This window comes from Lutra lutra, chromosome 7, assembly GCF_902655055.1.
Source record: "Lutra lutra chromosome 7, mLutLut1.2, whole genome shotgun sequence".
NCBI classification, from domain to species: Eukaryota; Metazoa; Chordata; class Mammalia; order Carnivora; family Mustelidae; genus Lutra; species Lutra lutra.
This window is the reverse complement of record NC_062284.1, coordinates 115,721,647-115,738,933: the sequence shown is the minus strand read 5'-3', so window position 1 is coordinate 115,738,933 and position 17,287 is coordinate 115,721,647. Positions and strand designations below refer to the sequence as shown.

The window sequence follows — 17,287 nt, the reverse complement described above, 5'->3', positions numbered from 1 at the left end:
CTGTGGTCTGGGCCCAGGGAATATTCAGGCTGCTCCAGGGAGGTGACACGTCCTGACTGTAGGGTCTGCCTCAGAGCCCAGGGAGGGGTGGTCGGGAAAGATGCTTGGGGAGAGGAAAGTCACAGAGGCAGGCACTGAGCCGGGGCTGACAGGCCCGGCCCCATGAGGACAAGGAAAATCAAGGGGACAAAGAGCAGTGGGCTGAATCGAGCTCCCCCTGTGGGCAGGCCACTCTGCAGCCTCAGGCCTCAGGCAGCTCACATGCAGGATGGGCCCCTAGTTAATAATAATCTGAGCGTGATACTGACAAACATAGGTATTCACTCAGCCCTATGTGCCAAGTATTTTATATGTAACATCTCAGTTAATCTTCACAGCATCCTGAGAAGATGGGTTCCATGATCTCCATTTTTCATGTAAGAATATGGACGTTCAGAGAGGGTAGGTAACTTGTCCAAGGTTGCACAGCTAGAAGCGGTAAAGATCAAACACAGACCTAGGCAGCCTCGCTCCAAGTCTGTGTTGCTAAACACTCCCCGTCTCTGACCTTCAGGCATGCTGATGGCCCTTCGGGACAGGAAAGGCCTAAGGCTGCATGGAGATTCTAAATGAAGGGGACTTCAGTGGCTCCCTGTCCTCAATGAGGTCAGGGTCGCCCTTTCTCTACAGGCTGCCCCAGGCTAATGTCCCATTAGCTTGGCTTTTTTGGTACTTCATTGTGTCACTTAGAGAAGGAAGGAACCCCTGAAATCATCCAATGCAATCACCCCGATATGCAGAAGCCCCTCTCCAGATCACAGAGGCCATGCCAGCCTCCCGCAAAGATCACCAGTGACAAGCAGCTCGTTACCTACTGACATAGCTCATACAATTTGGGGATGACTCTCTCTAGAAAGTGGTCACCTACGCTTTTCATTTTTGTCCCTGGGCACTGGCAAGAAGAAATACACTGCTGACAAGAAGCCCGAGCCAGCCCCAAGCACTGTCACCCCATGGCCTCTCTGCTCCACCTGGCTGACTTTCCATCGAGTTCTCTGGGGGCCTTGCTCCCCGGCATGATTCCCAAATGCCAGAAATACAGGCCAGTCTGCGAAGGGGCCACCAGAGTGGGACATGCTGGGGAGGGGCAGCCGTGCCGAGCAGCCCAGCGCACCTACCTCTCTCTGCTCCCTCTGAAGGCAGAGTTCTTCCGTCTCCTCCATCAGCTTGTCTGCAAAGGAAGCACGCACCCTCTCACAGAAAGCTCACTGCAGCTCCGGAGAGGAAGGGGCCAGTGCCTTCCAGGAACCTCCTTCACTCCCAGGATCTCCCAGGGAAATGGTCCGTCCTGCCATGCCCAGGCCGGCCAGAGAGCCGAGCCAGCTCCTGGGGCTGGAACCCACCGTGCTGGCCTCAGCTGCCACCCTCCTTTCCACTCACTGTCCCTGTTTATGCATTCACAAGGCAAGGATGGCCTCATCTTCAGAAGCTCAGGTGGTGTCTGTACCCCCCTAGAAGTGCTGTTAATTGTGCTGCTCCTCAGATCACCACCCCTCTGCACTAGTGTCTGGCGGTGGGGGAGGGCAGGTCCTGGGGGGACAGGGCTGTCTAAGGAACCAGTGCTGAGGCCCCAAGTGTCTAAGGAGGTGGCAGGGGAGAGGATCCCAGGTAAAGGATCAAACCCCCAGTCTCACCTTCTTTCCCAAACAGAACAGGTTGGCCAGCCAGTCACCAGCACAAGGTCAGGTTTAAAGTGAGCTGGCAGGTAGGAGGGATTAGGGGCAAATCTGGGACCTGGGGACCCACGGCAGGATAACATCAACTCCAATTATGGAGCCCATACCGTGTGGGCAAGAAATAAGAACTTTCAGGCATGTTCTCATTTGCCTTGGCCCTCCACCACCTCTGAAACCTAGGGACTATTCTCGTCTCCATTTTAAGGATGAGGACATTGAGGCTTATGGGGGCTACACTTCGTGGGGACACACAGCTGACAGAGAAGGGGCAAAGCTGTGGCCAGAGCTCAGGCTCCTGACCACCAGGTCCTCCTGCCCCCTGTCATGCTGGCCAAAAGGACACAGGTTACAAGGTCAAAGCCTCTAGGCTTCCGGCTGGTCTGTGGCTCCCTATAGCTCTCTAAGCCCTGCCCCCGGCTCCACTGCCAAGCCCCGGCTCTAATCCCTGGCCCCAAAGTTCTTGCTACCTAGGGAGCCTCAGCTTCCAGTCCATCCCTCTAGCCAACCTAAATACTCCTGCTTCTCCTTGGCCAACTGCAGCCCCTGGGCCTCCAGGCTTTTGATCATGGCTTCTCCCAGCTGGGCATTCTTCCAAGTCCTGGGGAGGGAGGGCAGATGGGACAGAGAAGAGAAGAAACACAAAATCGTCACAACAGAAGGCTGGCAGAGAAGGAGACTGGGCACTCGCCCATCCCATCTTCTCCAGAATCCCAGCCCCATTCACTCTGGCACCCATGGTTCTGGGCACGCCACCAGCATCGATCGGTTACTGTCCCTGGAGGCTGGCCCAGGCTGTGAAGTGGGCTACCGTGGACAGGGCCAGCAGCACTTGCGGAGCAGGGAAGAGATTGCTTCCCAGGCTCCTTCCACACCCTTGCACGCCACCCCCGGGCACAGGGCCTGGTGTGGGGCTCGTTCGGTGTTATTTGTTGAACTGAAAGCATGACCCGGCGTGAACAGGCAGGTGCCAGGACAGGGGTTTATGTATAAACAGATCGTGCTAGGCTGGAGATTTCTATGATCTGGACTCTGGTTTACAAAGCACTAGTGTCAGGCTGTGCCAGGATTCACTGTGGGCTTGGGGAAGTGAGATGGGCGTCGGGAGGCAGCCAAATCCCCCGAGCGATGCTGGATTTGCTCCCAGGAGTTCAGGACAAGTGCTGTCCACGTCTGCCACCTGTGACTCCAGACAGGCCAAGCTCACTGTGCTCAAAGCCCACTTAGCAGATCCCCCTGCAGATGCTCTAAACCTGGCCTGGCCTTTCTTCCCCACCCTAACCAGCATCCACAGCTCTGTTTCCAAGGAGAACCAGCCATTTTTCTCCCTACCCTGTCCTTTCCTGGGGTCTCAGTACCCACCCAAGATCCCAGTGGAGAGGCAAGGAGATCAGGGTGGACCCAGCCCATAACCATTCCCTTTCGGGACCTGTCCCCCTGCCTATGAGCACTTACACCTTCCCGGACTCCTGTAGCATCTCCAGCCACTGGGTCTGCTCAAACTCGGACTCAGCAGCCAGCAAGATGTTGCCCTGCCAGGAAGAGGAGCCACAGGTGTCCCTGAGGGGAGGCCACTCCCGGGACGTCAGAGACCGCCCACAAGGCCCCAAGGGCCCAGCTCTGCTCCTCCATCACACATCCCTAGGACATGGACACCCTCCCAGGCCAGGCCACTGGACATGCTGCCCCTAGGGAGTCTGGAGGTTCTTGGAGAGGCTGGTCTGCCCTGCTAAGTCCACGTGAAGGGGAGAGTTTACTTACATGGAAGTCCTGGTGGGAGATTTTCATGGCATAGGGCATGCTGGGTTCCTCCTTGGCCTCCACCAGGCAGCCTCCTAGGGGGATGACGCCCTGGGAAAGAACCAGAATAGGCAGCCCCCCGCCCCGCCCAGGTCACTCAAGGCCTCTGGGAGCCCTCAGCCAAAGCCAGGTCCTGCCCAGCACCCCAGGCTGGGAGCCAGACTGACTCCCAAAAGGAAGAGGAAGGGCTGGGGCAGGCTCTGGGGCACAGGAGGGTGGCCAGCCCAGGAGAGGCAGGGAGTCTTGTGCCCCAGGAAGGATTTGTTCTCCAGACTCTCTGCTAGACCAGAGCAAGAAGAGAGGATATGCTCCCCCATTGTCCCCACGAGACCCTCCCCACCCCGGTGGCCCTGGGGGGAGAATGCCTCACCTTAGGATGTATATTGAAGTATTTATTGCTTTCAAAGTTCTTTTTCTCGCTTTCAGAGTAGTAAAGAAGAAAGCTCTCTTTGATGATGAAAAACCTAGAGTGGGTGGTGGGGAAGAAGAGGCAACCAGGAGGGAAGGCATGAGGTTTCTTGGGACAGTAAGAAGGCCTCGGAGGTCCTGCCACCCTGGGGACACCAGCTCAGACTCATCACCAACTCACGTTCCCCATCTGGGCCAAGGCCTCAGCTGGCCAGTCACCCACCGCCAGAACGGCCTGGCCCTCGCCCCAGTGGGAAGTGGAAGTGGGATGCCCACAACGGGCCTCCATGTTTGGCTACCTCCCTCCTGCCACACTGGCACCCTTGGCACAGGAGAGCACCTGTAGTCCTTCCCCTCCGGTATCTTCAACCCCTTGAGCCATAGCTCTAGTCGCTTAGGGTCTCCCCCAAGAGAGGCGGGGAGGAGGGAACGAAGAAAGCTTTCCCAGCATTTCTGCCTCTCAGCTTCTCTGTTCTAGGAAACACAGAGCTTTGGGAGGCCTCCCTCCTTACTAACAGATTGTGTAAGATCCCAAGATGCGTCTTCTGACAAGTAATCATGAAACTGACGATGGCATGGAATGTGGGTATGAAGGCCCATCAGCCACATGACCTTTCCTGAGGCCGCAACTGCAGGGAGAGGGTCCCCGGGGCACCCTCAGCCGCCACCTCACCTCTCCCAGGAAAGAGAAGCTCAGCTTTGTCGTGTGGTGTGAGCCCATCACCAATCCTAGTTCTTTATTTATACCGACCCTCTTGGCCCAGCCAAACACCGAATGGAGCTGTGGACATCCTGCCAGTGCTCTCCTCCCCCAGGCCTCTCTGCCCCTGATGGAGAAAGGACACCAATACCACCTTCTGCCCAGATGCAGGGACAGTCTGGGCCTTCCAGCACCTGACCCCTGTGGGTTTCCCGCCACTTCTGCCCTTCAGCCTCTCTGTCCAAGCCAACACTGACCTTGACCTCACCACCCCGCACCTCACTACATCTTGTACAGTCCTGTGAAGGAGATTGTGCCATCCTCCCCGGAAAGCCCTGCCTATTGCTTTTCATCTGGCTTCCCCCTTCCTTGGGAACCTGCCCAGCCCACAGTGCCATCCCAGCTCCTCCTGACCTTGCTGACTGGGCCGTGCGCTGGGCCCTTAGTGCCCGTATGCGCAGGTGTTCATCTTGTCCTGAGGGGATGCGGGGTCCTGAGGGGCAGGGGCATGCCCTCTCTGATCCACAGGCCAAGGGAGAGGCCCCCTGCCGGTTTCCGAGAAACTTCACAGGGTAGTTAAGAACACAGGCTTTGGTACCAGACAGACCTGGCATGTCCCAGCTGGGGGACCCTGGGCGAGTTAGCTCACTTCTCTGAGCATCAGTTTATTTACCTGTGGAATGGGGATGATAACACCTACCCCAGAAGAGCTGGAACAGTTTAAGTGGCTATTTGCCCGTCTCTGGTGTTTTGTTACGGCAGCCTAACAAAGACAAATAGCTCTTTCCTTCCTGACACTTCCGGAGTCCCCTCCCCACCGAGGGTACAGCGCTGTGCCAGGGACGTAGCTGGGGAGGAGGGACAACAGGTGGATGGTCACTGGCCACAATGGGCAGGGAGACAACAGGGGCTCTGGCGTCGAACAGCCCCCACCCCTCAAGCCACGATCTCAGGCGAGCTCTCAGCTTTGCTCAGCCTCCCTTTCAAAGCTTCTCTATAACATGAGGGGTGCAAATATTTGTCTCTCGGGGCTGCTGTGAAGATTCACTGCTGAGCTCCCGTTGTGTGCCAGGCACTGTACTCAGTGCTAGGAAGCAAACTGTGGGCAAGAGAGACACATAGAGCTTACAGTTGAGGATGTGTGCATGGGAGGGCAGACGGTAAGTAAGCAAGAGAGAAAGTCCACGTACCAGATACCAACTAATGCTCGGGGGGGGGGGAAATAAAGTGGGATAAGTAACGGGGTGAGTGGTGGGTGGGGATTTCGATATTAAACACAGTGCTCAGGGAGAGCCTGATCATGAAGGTGCTCCTTCATGATTGAGAAGATGCTCCCGACAGAGAAACCCCAGGTACAAAGGCCCTGAGAAGCGAGTGGGGCTCTGGAAGGAACCTTGAGGCTCACAGCATGGCTGTAGCAAGACCCGATAACAGGGCCCATGAAGGGTCCACACACCATGCACACCAAGGCCAGCCTCGTGTCAGCTCTGCTCAGCTTGGTTTGGGTGGGCGTGAAGGTCAAGGGAGAGGAGCCAGCATGAACCTGGAGGACAGCGACTCCGCAGCGGGCAGGGGTGAGTATCGCCCAACAAAGGGTGCATTCGGCCAGTACACTTCCAGGTCCCAGGAGCCACCTTCATTCATAAACCTGTCTCAGTGACAGCCCTTGCTCCCACTGATGACGTCCAGCTTCCTCTCAGCAGGTGAGAGCCCAGAACCTGAGTGGCCCGGCACAGAAGGACACTTCTTCTTCCTGTCCCTTTCTTCAAATTTCCCTTGCTCCCAGACACTCTCATTCTGACTGTGAGCCAGAGGCATCTCCTTCCGTGCCCTGTGGAGTTGGCGGACTATGCCAGGGCCGAGATGACCCCCATTATTTAGCCGTTCTCGTGTGCTGGCTCCCCTGCTTAGTGTTCTGAGTGTGCCTGAGTGTTTGATTGAGGTCACAATCCTGGAAGACGGGACTTTTGTTCCCATTTGACAGATGAGGAAACTGAGGCCCACAGCAGAAATAATGTGGGCAAAGTCACCCAGCTTGGGCAGAGATGGGGCTGGGACAGGAGCCTGCAGACCACAGTCCCTGCTCCTACTTCCCACACCGCCCCTCGTGCAGAGCCGCTTCTGCTCATGCCAGCACCGGGCAGGAAACCATCAGCCGGAGGCGAGAGGTGCTGAGGCTGGGGAGCCCCGGGTCAGAGCTCTGTCACGTACCAGCTGTGTGGCCAGGGCAAGTCACCTGGTCTCTCCAGGCCTCAGGTCTAAGTGTGACCGAGGACAATAATAGCACCTACATCTCTGAGGGTTTTGGGGATAAGTAAATGAGCTTGTTCACATAAAGACGTAGTGTATTGTGACACATGATAAATATTCAATAAATGCTTAGTTTTATTATGGCTGTTATTATTTATTGTGGTTATAATAAATATGATTATAATATTATTTATTATTATTTATATTTTAGGGTCTGCGGCAGGCTGCCCCGGCCTCTGCTCCCATCTCCCCTGCCACCCCACTGGCTCCTACGGGCAGCAGCCCTCGGCTCCTCCAGCCCAGCTGGCCAGCCCCTGTCCTCCAAGCACCGGGCTTCTCCCTGCATCTCAGTTCCCTCCTGTCCAAGGCCCACCCTTCCATCCAGGAACAACTTCAGGCCTGACCGGAGCTCTGTCTGCAGTCCCAGGCCTCTCCCTCCCACCACCTCCACCGGGGTGCAGCCCAGAGCGTGTAAGTGAGGGGAAGGGTCTGGTCAAGGCCACGGCCTCCTCTCTCAGGCCCTAAAGGATGGTATTTGCATGTCCAGCTAAATGAGCATTTGCAAGGTGCCAGGACGCTCACTTTGGCAAGTATTTCACTGGCATTATCTTATTCTATCTCTCACAGCGACTCTAAGAGATGGAGGTGTTTGTGCTTCTGGCTGCTGGTGACTTAGTGGAGGCACAGGGAGATCAAGCAGCAAGGGAGGGGCAGACTGGGAAGTCGGCTCGGTCCGCTGACACAGCTGATGTTCTGGACTGTTGTGCTCTGGGATGGCCGGTCCTCATGGCTCAGCCTGACCCTCCCGATCCCTCCTGCCTGCAGTGGCTGTTTTCCTAGAACTCATCTTGGAGGACGGATGGCAAGCTCCCGGTCAGCTCAGGTCAGGAGGCATTAATGAATCACCGGGTACAGCCAAGTCCTCAGCGGGCCTCTGGGGCTTTCTAACTCCCCGCCCTCGAGGAGCTGAGAGTCGAATACAGGAGAGACCGGGTAGAAATCAACCCTTTAAAAAAACAACCAATGCTTATCGAGCTTCTCCTTTGCACCAGGCGCTGTTCTGGTAACATCATTATGTGTGTTAACTCATTCGTTCCTCACATGAGTGAGGCAAGGTAATGAGCGCAGAGAAGTTAAGTCATATGCCCTAGGTCACACGCTAGTAAGGGAGGGAGCTGGGATGATTATAAGGCACCGGGGGGCACTGCAACGTGGCCAAGCACCAGCACACCCTGGGACACTGTAAAGCACGCAGATACACGCTGACGTTGCCAGTTTGTGTGAGGTACAAGAAGAGTATAGACCAGAGAGGAGTGATGGTTTAGGTGTCCAGTGAAGAGAATTCTCAGAGGAGGTGACAACCAAGCAGGGTTTTGAAGGCTGAATAGGAGTATCTCAGGACTCTGGGAGGAAGGCAAAGGGAGAAATGCATTCCAGACAGAAGGAACAGCACATGTAAAGAATCATGTGTTCAAGGTCAACAAAACATGTCTGGTATTACTGGCAGATGAATAGAAAAGGGGTAGGCTGGGGTGTGGGGGAGAGATAGTAGGGGGTGAGTGAAGGTCAAAGAGAGAAGCAGGGACCAGAGCAGGGTGGGGCTGCTTCTTGCTGATGAGGGCAGCTGCCGGCTTAGGTGACAGGGTGAACACCAGTGCCATCCAGTACAAACAAGGGAATCTGGGAGGGATTTCCTAAGCTTTGTCTCCATCTTTTACTCCCCTCCTCAGTGCTCTGAACGCAACGAGGGCTCAGCCAGAGCCTCATGGTCAACACTGGCCTCATGGTCAATCCAGTTGGAAGTGAGAGGACAGGCAGTACACTTAGACCCAAGGGTATCTTCAAAGTTGGGCAAGTCCTGTTTAAGAAAGGGATCCACTCTGCTGAGCTCCTTACTCTTTGGAAAGGCAAAAGTCAAGTTTGGGAGTCAGGGCCGGAAAGGGCCTTGGAGCACAGAATGAGAGCGAGAGCAAGTTGGAGCCAGGGGAAATCCTGGAGGGCGGTGGGGAGGAGGGTTGATGGGGGAGTGCAGAGGAGAGAGGACCCAGGGCAGATGTGAGAGTCTGGGTCCTACAGTGTCAAGAGACAGTGGTGAACAATCCCATCTCCAGGGGTGGCCAGACGGGGTGTCTGGAAGGCTCGGGGGGGGGGGGGGGGGGGGGGGGGGGGGGGGGGTGGGGACAGGGAGCCAGCATTCAATGAGACAGGGTTCACACTTCTGTGATTTAAATGCCTGTTACGTCGTTTTCTTTGCCAAACCTTCTGTTCGCAAATACCTTGTGTGAAAGGTGGGTATGTCCCTGAGGGGGTGGAGAAGGGGGTGGGGAGACAGAGGGATGAGCTGAGCTGCAGAAGACAGGCTCAGGAAATAAGCGTTTGGAGCTCCCTGAGGATTACCAGAAGCCCTGGGGCAGGTGTGGGTTTCCTCAGGATGTGGGATCAGACCTCGGGTCAGTTAACTCACTCTCAAGAGGGCAGCGAGAGCCCAGTAGACATGGTGAGCTACACACGGGTTACGTTTCACCAGAAGGCGGATGTCCAGCCTGGCTGCCCCTTCTTCCCTGGGCACAAACTTCCAGAATAGACCGGCACGCCATCTCCCTTATCCCTGAGACTCTCGGGCACTGAGAACAGGTGTGTGGTGTTTGGGGCCAGGTAAATCCTAGAGCAGGGGAGGGATAGCTTGTCAGAAGTGTCCTTTTTCAGCAGTGACAGAAGGAAGGTAAGAAAGGACACAGCCCCCAGCGTATGTCCCTTTCTATTCATGCTGAGTGACCCGGTGGGCTCCGGGGACGCTTGTCCTAGCCTGTGTCACTTGTGTGGACAGCAGGACAGCAGGAAACCTCGCTTGAAGGGCACCAGGAATGACAAGTTGAAGTTTACGCAGACATCATCAAGTCCAAGGGAATTTTCACAAATGGTAGCGCAATTCTTCAAACAATACAGTAAAGACAAGGTTACTATGTAATACCGATCAGAGTGCAGAGGCACTGGGTGAAGTGGGCAGAGCCTGGGAGCCCCACCCCATTGTGGTACGGTCAAGGGATTTCTAGAGTCCTCCAGGGAACACAGCTGAAAAACCACAGCGTGACCTACCTCCACTGCAGTGGCTCGTGAGGTGAGATGGGGCAGGGCCCCTGGCCTGGCTCAGCAGCTGGTCCCCCGCTGGCCCAGACCTGAACTCTGAGCGCCCGCCTCTAAGCCTAGGTTTGCTTTCCAGCACAGCCAGAGCTGCTCTCAAAGGAAATCGCTTTCATATTTCCAAGTCCTGAACTGCCTGCGTGAGCCCTGCTTGAGGTCTGACTCCTATTCCGGGGAGGCCCATTTTCCAAACAGGTCGTCAGCAGCCACGAGGCCCAGCTCCTGGGCTTGGGGGCCGAGAGAAGCACTGCTCGTTTGCACTGGTAACCGCTTCCCTTCAGAAGTCCCTGTGAGGAACCCTCCTGCACAGCTGGTGGGAATGCAAGCTGGTGCAGCCACTCTGGAAAACAGCATGGAGGTTCCTCAAAAAGTTGAAAATAGAGCTACCCTATGACCCAGCAATTGCACTACTGGGTATTTACCCTAAAGATAGAAACGTAGTGATCCAAAGGGACACGTGCACCTGAATGTTTATAGCAGCAATGTCCACAATAGCCAAACTATGGAAAGAACCTAGATGTCCATCAACGGATGAATGGATAAAGAAGATGTGGTATATATATACACAATGGAATACTATGCAGCCATCAAAAATTGAAATCTTGCCTTTTGCGACGACGTGGATGGAACTAGAGGGTATTATGCTTAGCGAAATAAGTCAATTGGAGAAAGACAACTATCATATGATCTCCCTGATATGAGGACGTGGAGATGCAATGTGGGGGGTTTGGGGGGTAGGAAAAGAATAAATGAAACAAGATGGGATCGGGAGGGAGACAAACCATAAGAGACTCTTAATCTCACAAAACAAACTGAGGGTTTCTGGGGGAAGGGGGATCAGGAGAGGGTGGTGGGGTTATGGACATTGGGGAGGGTATGTGCTACGGTGAGTGCTATGAAGTGTATAAACCTGGCGATTCACAGACCTGTACCCCTGGGGCTAATAATACATTATATGTTTATAAAAAAAAATTTTTTTAAAGAAAAAAAAGAAGTTCCCGTGAATCATCACGTGTCAGTGAAGCCGCAATGAACGGCTGGTATTGCATTGTTTGGCTGTGAGACAGCGCCCACCTCCTTAACCTAAGGGCTCAGGGGAACCTGGATGCCACCACCTCCAAAAGGGGCAGGGGTAACAGACCGAAGGATCTGGAGAGATCCTCAGCTGCCCCCTGTCCACCTCCCACCACACTGCAGCACTAGATGAAGCCTGAAGGACCCAACACGATGATCAGAAGAGGAGTGCACAGTCACCTTCCAGCTGGGAGAAGACGAGCAATAACACTACAGCTGTGCCCGTGGGACACCTGGAGCAGCCAGCTGTGTGGAGTTCTGTGTCAGCCAGAAAGCGAGACCAAGTCGCACTGCCACGAGAGCCTGAGCCTGGCGTGTGCCGCTGACATGCTAGGTCTTCCCCTCAGCCTGGGGGCCAGCTCTGCGTGGTGACGTCATCACTAGGAAACAGCCCTCGGGGCCACTGATGAAACTCCCAGACCCAAATCCCTGTGGGAATAGAGTCTCCCCCAGATCTTTTTGGTACGGTGACCACAGACAATCTTTCCACGCCCAGGCAGGTTATGCCCTGAGATCTGGGAAGTGGGGCCACCGTCTCACGGTTCCCCTGGCACTTAGTGGACACTGACTCTTAGCTCACCCCACTGGCCACCTTATATGGGGGGAAGGAGGAACCCGGGGCTGTATAGAAGTCCCTGCTGCAGGAATTGACTGGGCCCTCCTCATCAGGGGCTCGGGTCTTGGCATTTGTTCAGAAGGGTTTGGGACAGGGACTAGAGGCTGGGGAGAGGATTGAACCCTGGGAGGGCTGGCCTGCCTGTGGGTCCAGACCTACAGCAACTGACACTGGCTGAGGCTGAGGCACTCTTGGCACCTTTCCTCCTGGTCTTTGCCAACAGCCTCTGCAACTCCACTGCTCATAGACAAGGGAGCACTGAGTCATCAACCTTACCCTCTAGACACTTCTCCCAGGTTCTCTTCTCTCTTCTAAGTAAGGTTTTGATTCCTTTCCCCTTTGGTAGCCCCTGGGGAGAAAGCGGATCCTTTAGCTTGAGGGCATCTTCCCACCCCAGGAAGGGCAGGGCTGCTCGGGTGGGGTATGGTTGGGAGGCAAAGGCCCTGAGATGGGTCCTGAGCTACTGAGCGGAAGAGGCTTTATAGAACCCAGCCGGCCACCGCTGGTTCCATCCTGCCTGTTATTGATGCGGCGGGAGCCTTTCCAGGCCCCCTCCTCTTAGCTGCCCCAGCCAGGGCATCGATCGCCTTAATGGCAAGGCTCTGCAGGGGCGGGCCTAGGCTGCCCCCTCCCCAAGCCTTCCTGTGGTCACTAATTAGCTGAAGTCCAGACTCCATTTCACAAATGGGGAACTGGGGCCCAGGGGGCCCTGCCGGGAAGCAAGAGGGGGCTAAGCTTAGCATCAGGCCTCCCCCACCCCCAAACAGCAGGTGGGCTGTTAGTTGTTTCCTGAACCCCAGGGGAGGGGGACTCTTTGTAAAGTGGCAGCTCCAGAATTCCTATAAAAGAAGGTAACAGAGGTGACAACCCCCTCAGAAGGAGGCTGGAGGACTTAAGCTGAAGCTATATTTGCAGAGCACATGCTGTTCTCAATGAGACTGGACGGTTTTTGGAGCAGCTGTGGGGGCTGCTGATGGAGAGTATGGGGTGGATGGGGGGAGCTAAAGCCTCCCAGGCCTCCCTTGGCGCCCCCAATGGGCTTTGAGCTGGGATCCTTTGCCCCTGACACCTCTTAACCCTGAAAACAACTGTGGGTACAGGACCTGGGTCCCCACCACTGTAAGTGAGGGGGGCTAGGAGATAGAGCCTGGGGTTCACAGGCCCCTAGTATTTACTAAAGATGTGATCAAGTGCAAGTGGCTGGCAAGAAAGGTCTTGGAGGATGAGACCCAGACTCAGGGCAGGAGCCAGACCGGATGGGGTGGGACCAGTAGCTGCGGGGAGAAACGAAGGCAGAATAGAGGGGCATGGGGGTCACTGCGATGATGGTACTTGAATTTACAAGCAACCTTCCCACTCCCTTTCCCCACCAGGGTGCCCTGTTAAAGACCAGGAACTACTTCTTAGCCCAACCTTGGAAGCCCCCCAGAAGATGCCCTCCGCGTTGCCCCGGGCCTCCGTTTAGGGGATGAGAGAGAAGTTTTATTTTGGAGGAATGCGAGAAACCTAGCTCCCACTCAGTCCCAGAGAGAAACCTGGCAGAACCAACAAAGGCAGGAGAAACCAGCTCCGTGAATCATGAAACACCTTCCATGGATCCTTTTGTTCTATGGGTCTTATAGAAATATTAAATTACTCATCAAAACAGAACATCAGAACCAACCACTGCCACATCTCTGCGATCTGTGGTTCTGGGATATCTGAGGCCCTGCTCCAGGACAGGCTCACGGGGGGATGGGAAAGAGCATCTGGACACACTCCTCCTTTCCCCACAGTGTCACACCTCCAGGGAGAGGCTGGATCAGGGTCTGAGCTCTAGCGACCATTCTAATAGCAAATCCCAGAACTGAGATTGGCTTGAGGGTGGAAACTGTCCAGAAGATGGCCCATTGTTCCTGCAACCAGCGTGGGGAGCTTCCCACAAGTTCAGGGCTATGAGGCATCCCTCCAATACTTCCCTCCCGTAAGAAGCCCCTTCCTCCAGGACCTTCTGGGCCCCTTTGTAAGTGGAAAGTGGCTACTGCCGGGCATCTGGGGAGTCCCCTCTGAATTGTGGACAGGGAAGCCTGCACTGAAAGCCAGGCTTTTCAGGGGCTGCTCTGACCCTCTTTAGCACCCCTTCCTACAGATTGATCCCTGGGACAGGACCGATCCATCCTCTCCCCTGCCCCCTCAGTCTTCACACATCTCTGCCTCAGCTCAGTTCCTCCTCTCGGGCTTCTGTGCCGGAGCACTGCAGACTTTTCCCTAAGGTTCAGATTTCTAAAAATCAGTTCAAGGGAGAGTTGGAGGGGTTGCCACATGACTGCCACCAAGGGCAGGCACAGACCTTTCCTCACCCTTCCTTCCTCTCTCTCCTGGCCGAGTCTTTCAGAAGCCCACGGTGGAGCTAGCACAGGGTGAAGTGGGGGAGAGGAGGGCTTGTGGAGATGATGGGATTGTCCGTGGGGATCCCAGGAGGATATCTTTGAATGGATATCTTTCCCTCCCAGGCAGAGTCTGACCTAACCTGACCCAGATGGGCACTTACCACGGCCATGACCTCTTCGGCCCATGCCCTACTTCCCCACTCAGATGCATTCCATAGAGGAATCCCCGGCGTCCCCGGGCCAGTGGTACCACCCCAGGTGGGCCAGCACTCCGACAGGGATGGCCCGGGTCCCAGCTGAGATCCATATCTTCCAGGGACAGCCAAGGTAGGAGTGAAATAGGGTGAGGCCAAGGTCACCAAGGAAGTCAGAGGCCGACGGTAATAGCGAGAATGGTACAGGGTTCTCAGGCCCCGGGCTCCCTCCCCAGGCGGTTCTCACCGGGCGCAGGAGGCGCACTCACCGCCGGGACCACTTGGCGGACGGCCTCCCGAAGGGCCGCTTCCACAGCACACCGTAGAGCTGCACTTTGGTGCTGATGTCCAGCGCGTCCGAGTCGGTCTGCTCCAGGGACGGCGAGGGCGACACCGAGTTGGACTTGGACGTGAACATCCTGCCTCCGCGGGGCTGCCCCGGGCCCGCCCCACCCACTCCCCGGGGCCGGCACAGACTGGAGGCTCCCGGCTAGGGCGGGCGCGCGACGGAGGGCTACGGGGAGGTGGCGTCGGCGCGCCGCTCCGGGCGCCGTCGGGGCGCGTTCCCGCCCGCAAAGGCGCCGAGCCCCACCGGCCAGGACCCGCTGCCCGAAAGCGCGCGGGGCGGGAAGCGCGGCGCCGAGGGGTCGCGGGGCGCGCAGCCTGCGCCCTGGACTCGCGGCTGGGGCGGGCCCGGCGGGAACTCGGCGGGGAGGGCGGCTCAGCCTCTTGCCCGCAGCATCTCCCTCCAGCTCCCCGCGACAGTCCCAATTCTGGTGGCCCCGATTGGCTGGGAGGGGCAGGTGAGCTAGCTAGAGGCCGACCGCGAGCGCCAATCAGTGCGGGCGCCGGCTGGAGGGCCGGGCTCCGCGCGCCCGGAAGGTCCCGGCGGGTCGCTCGGCCGGGATGCGGCCTCTGAGTTTCCCCACCCCCACCCCTCGCGCCCCGCTCTACCCCGCACCGCCACCTCCTGTTCCCTCCGGCGTGCGGGCAGGGCCTCACCGAAGTTGGGAAGTCGTGTGCTTTGTAATGTGCTTGGGTCACTCCTGCAGACACCTTCTCGAGCTGGGTAGAGGAGAGCAAGGGGCAAGGGTTTGGTGTTAGACAGCAGGGCTGGACCCCAGCTGAGTCCTCACTCTGCTCCGAGGAGCTGCGGAGAGCCTTGCTTCTCTCACCTGTAAAGCGGAGATGCCAGTGCCTCCTCGGGCTGGGCGCGGGTCAGGTAAGAATTCCGTAAGTGCCCGAAGCGCCCGCAGGGAGAGCAGACTCCCCGCCCTCTCCGCCCCCCTCGGGTGGGTTTCAGTCCGCACCGCCGCCGCCTCGCCCGGATCAGATTCTTCTTCCCAGAACTTGACTGTCCGCGTCGGCACTTGGCACTCGGTGCCAGCGCCGAACGTCAGTGCAGTTTGCGTCGGTGATTTATCTGCGCGCCTGGCAGGTGTTGCGGGGTCCGGCGCCCCACCCACTTCCGCTCCTCTCCGCCAGGGCTCTGGGTGACCCGCTGGCCTCCACGCCGAGGCAGACGTCTGTCCAACCTCTGGGGACCCGGGACGGAAAGGCTGTGTTACCCCGCGGCCCGCTGGCACCGGTCCAAAAGCAGGGGAGTGAGTTTGCGCAGTAAGAGGCAGCCTGCTAGACCACACTGCAGTCACCCTTCCCGGGCGGAGGAGCCACCTCTGTGCCCTTGAGAAAAACCACCCCACGCCACGCCCCCCAGGAGCTCTGATTCCTCCTGTGTAAGAAAAAGGAGCCGGATTAGAACAGAAGTTTGCAAATGGGTCGCCTAAGAGCCAGATCGGTTAGATATACTGTATTAATTTGCCCAAGTAAAAAATTGAGGTGTAATTATTACAGGATAAATGCACAGACCTTAAGTATTTATCTGGCCAAATTTATTTTGTTAATTGTGTACGCAGAGTAACCACCACCAAACAAGATACAGAATATTCCCATCACCCCAGAAAGTTCCCACCTGCCCCTGTCCATTCAACTGCCATCCCCCACCCCCTCCTAAGCAACTGCTTTCTCTTACCAACATTTGCACACCTTTAAACATTTTTAAAATTTTGCTGCCTAAAATGGCCTTCTTCCAGACCAGCCATGCCCTTTGCTCAGCTTGTCATGCTCATTTATTAACTGCCTGCCTCCTCCCTGTAGGGATTTGAGCTTGCGATCCTCACTATGTCCTCCCCACGGCCTTCCCAGGTCTAACATTTCATGAGTCTGGTCAAGAAGGGGTCTCCCCAAGGGCTCCCACACCTTCCCCTAATGAACTCTAGAGTTTCCAAGCCCCGGCTGCATCCGTTGGTGCTCATTGTCCAAACTGCCGCATCTGAATCCCCTTGTGCCTCCTCATGCACAGTGCCCCTGCAGAAACATGTCAGGTCCGGCCCAGGGCCCTGGTCCACCAGGTGGGAAGAGACAGGGCTAGGATAGAAGGCAGAATGGACATTTCACACGCTTTGGGGCTCTTTTGGACACAGGTTCTGAAGCATGGAAAATTTCCCACTTTAGGAGTCCTGCTTTTCCCAGATGGAAGCTAGAAAACTTGTGCTGGAAGCCTTTTGGGGCGGAGGGCATGGATTGGGGGTACTAGGACAGGACTTGGAGATGCAGGTGACAGACAAGAAGAAAAAAGCCTGCAGAGGCACCAGTGTCTCCAGGGTAGGTGGTACTAAGAGTACATGACTGGGGGTCAGCTGTGGCTGCAAGATTGCGTCCCCCCAGGCAGCAAGTAGTGTCCACACTGGCTGCAGTGGCCGTCCTGGGCAGGTGACATGCAGACAGCAGCATCAAGAGTACTGTGGAGGTGGCAGCTTTGTCATCAGCGGGCTTCCTCAGCGTGGCAGCATTCCTGGAAGCTTTACCTCTGGTCAGGTCTAGTTCTCTAGCCCTACCAATGTCCTTTTAATATATTAATTCCTTTTCTGCTTAATCAGGTCAGGACCAGCTTTAGCTGCTTGGGAAGGACTAGTGCTGAGCTCATGAGCCATAGGAGGGAGAAAGGCAGGATACCTGGAATC

At 56.3% G+C, this 17,287-nt stretch overlaps 1 protein-coding gene across 3 annotated transcripts in view; it reads right to left on the bottom strand.

The window, feature by feature from the left end:
• PLEKHD1 (pleckstrin homology and coiled-coil domain containing D1) overlaps positions 1–15,834 on the bottom strand; it is a 29,991-nt gene extending 14,157 nt beyond the window's left edge. The window contains exons 1-9 of one of the 3 annotated variants that reach the window (XM_047739136.1): positions 15,440–15,834; positions 15,267–15,329; positions 14,534–14,631; positions 11,978–12,050; positions 3,883–3,976; positions 3,474–3,563; positions 3,168–3,244; positions 2,222–2,313; positions 1,158–1,210 (exon numbers count right to left, since the gene is read on the bottom strand). In XM_047739136.1, coding sequence (XP_047595092.1) covers positions 1,158–1,210; positions 2,222–2,313; positions 3,168–3,244; positions 3,474–3,512 — 261 coding nt within the window. In that variant the 5' untranslated portion in view covers positions 3,513–3,563; positions 3,883–3,976; positions 11,978–12,050; ... (1 more) ...; positions 15,267–15,329; positions 15,440–15,834. Of the gene's footprint in view, positions 1–1,157; positions 1,211–2,221; positions 2,314–3,167; positions 3,245–3,473; positions 3,564–3,882; positions 3,977–11,977; positions 12,051–14,533; positions 15,017–15,266; positions 15,330–15,439 lie in introns of those variants that run through there. The other 2 variants (XM_047739137.1, XM_047739135.1) reach the window with 2 other exon arrangements.
• Between the last annotated feature and the right edge of the window lie 1,453 nt (positions 15,835–17,287).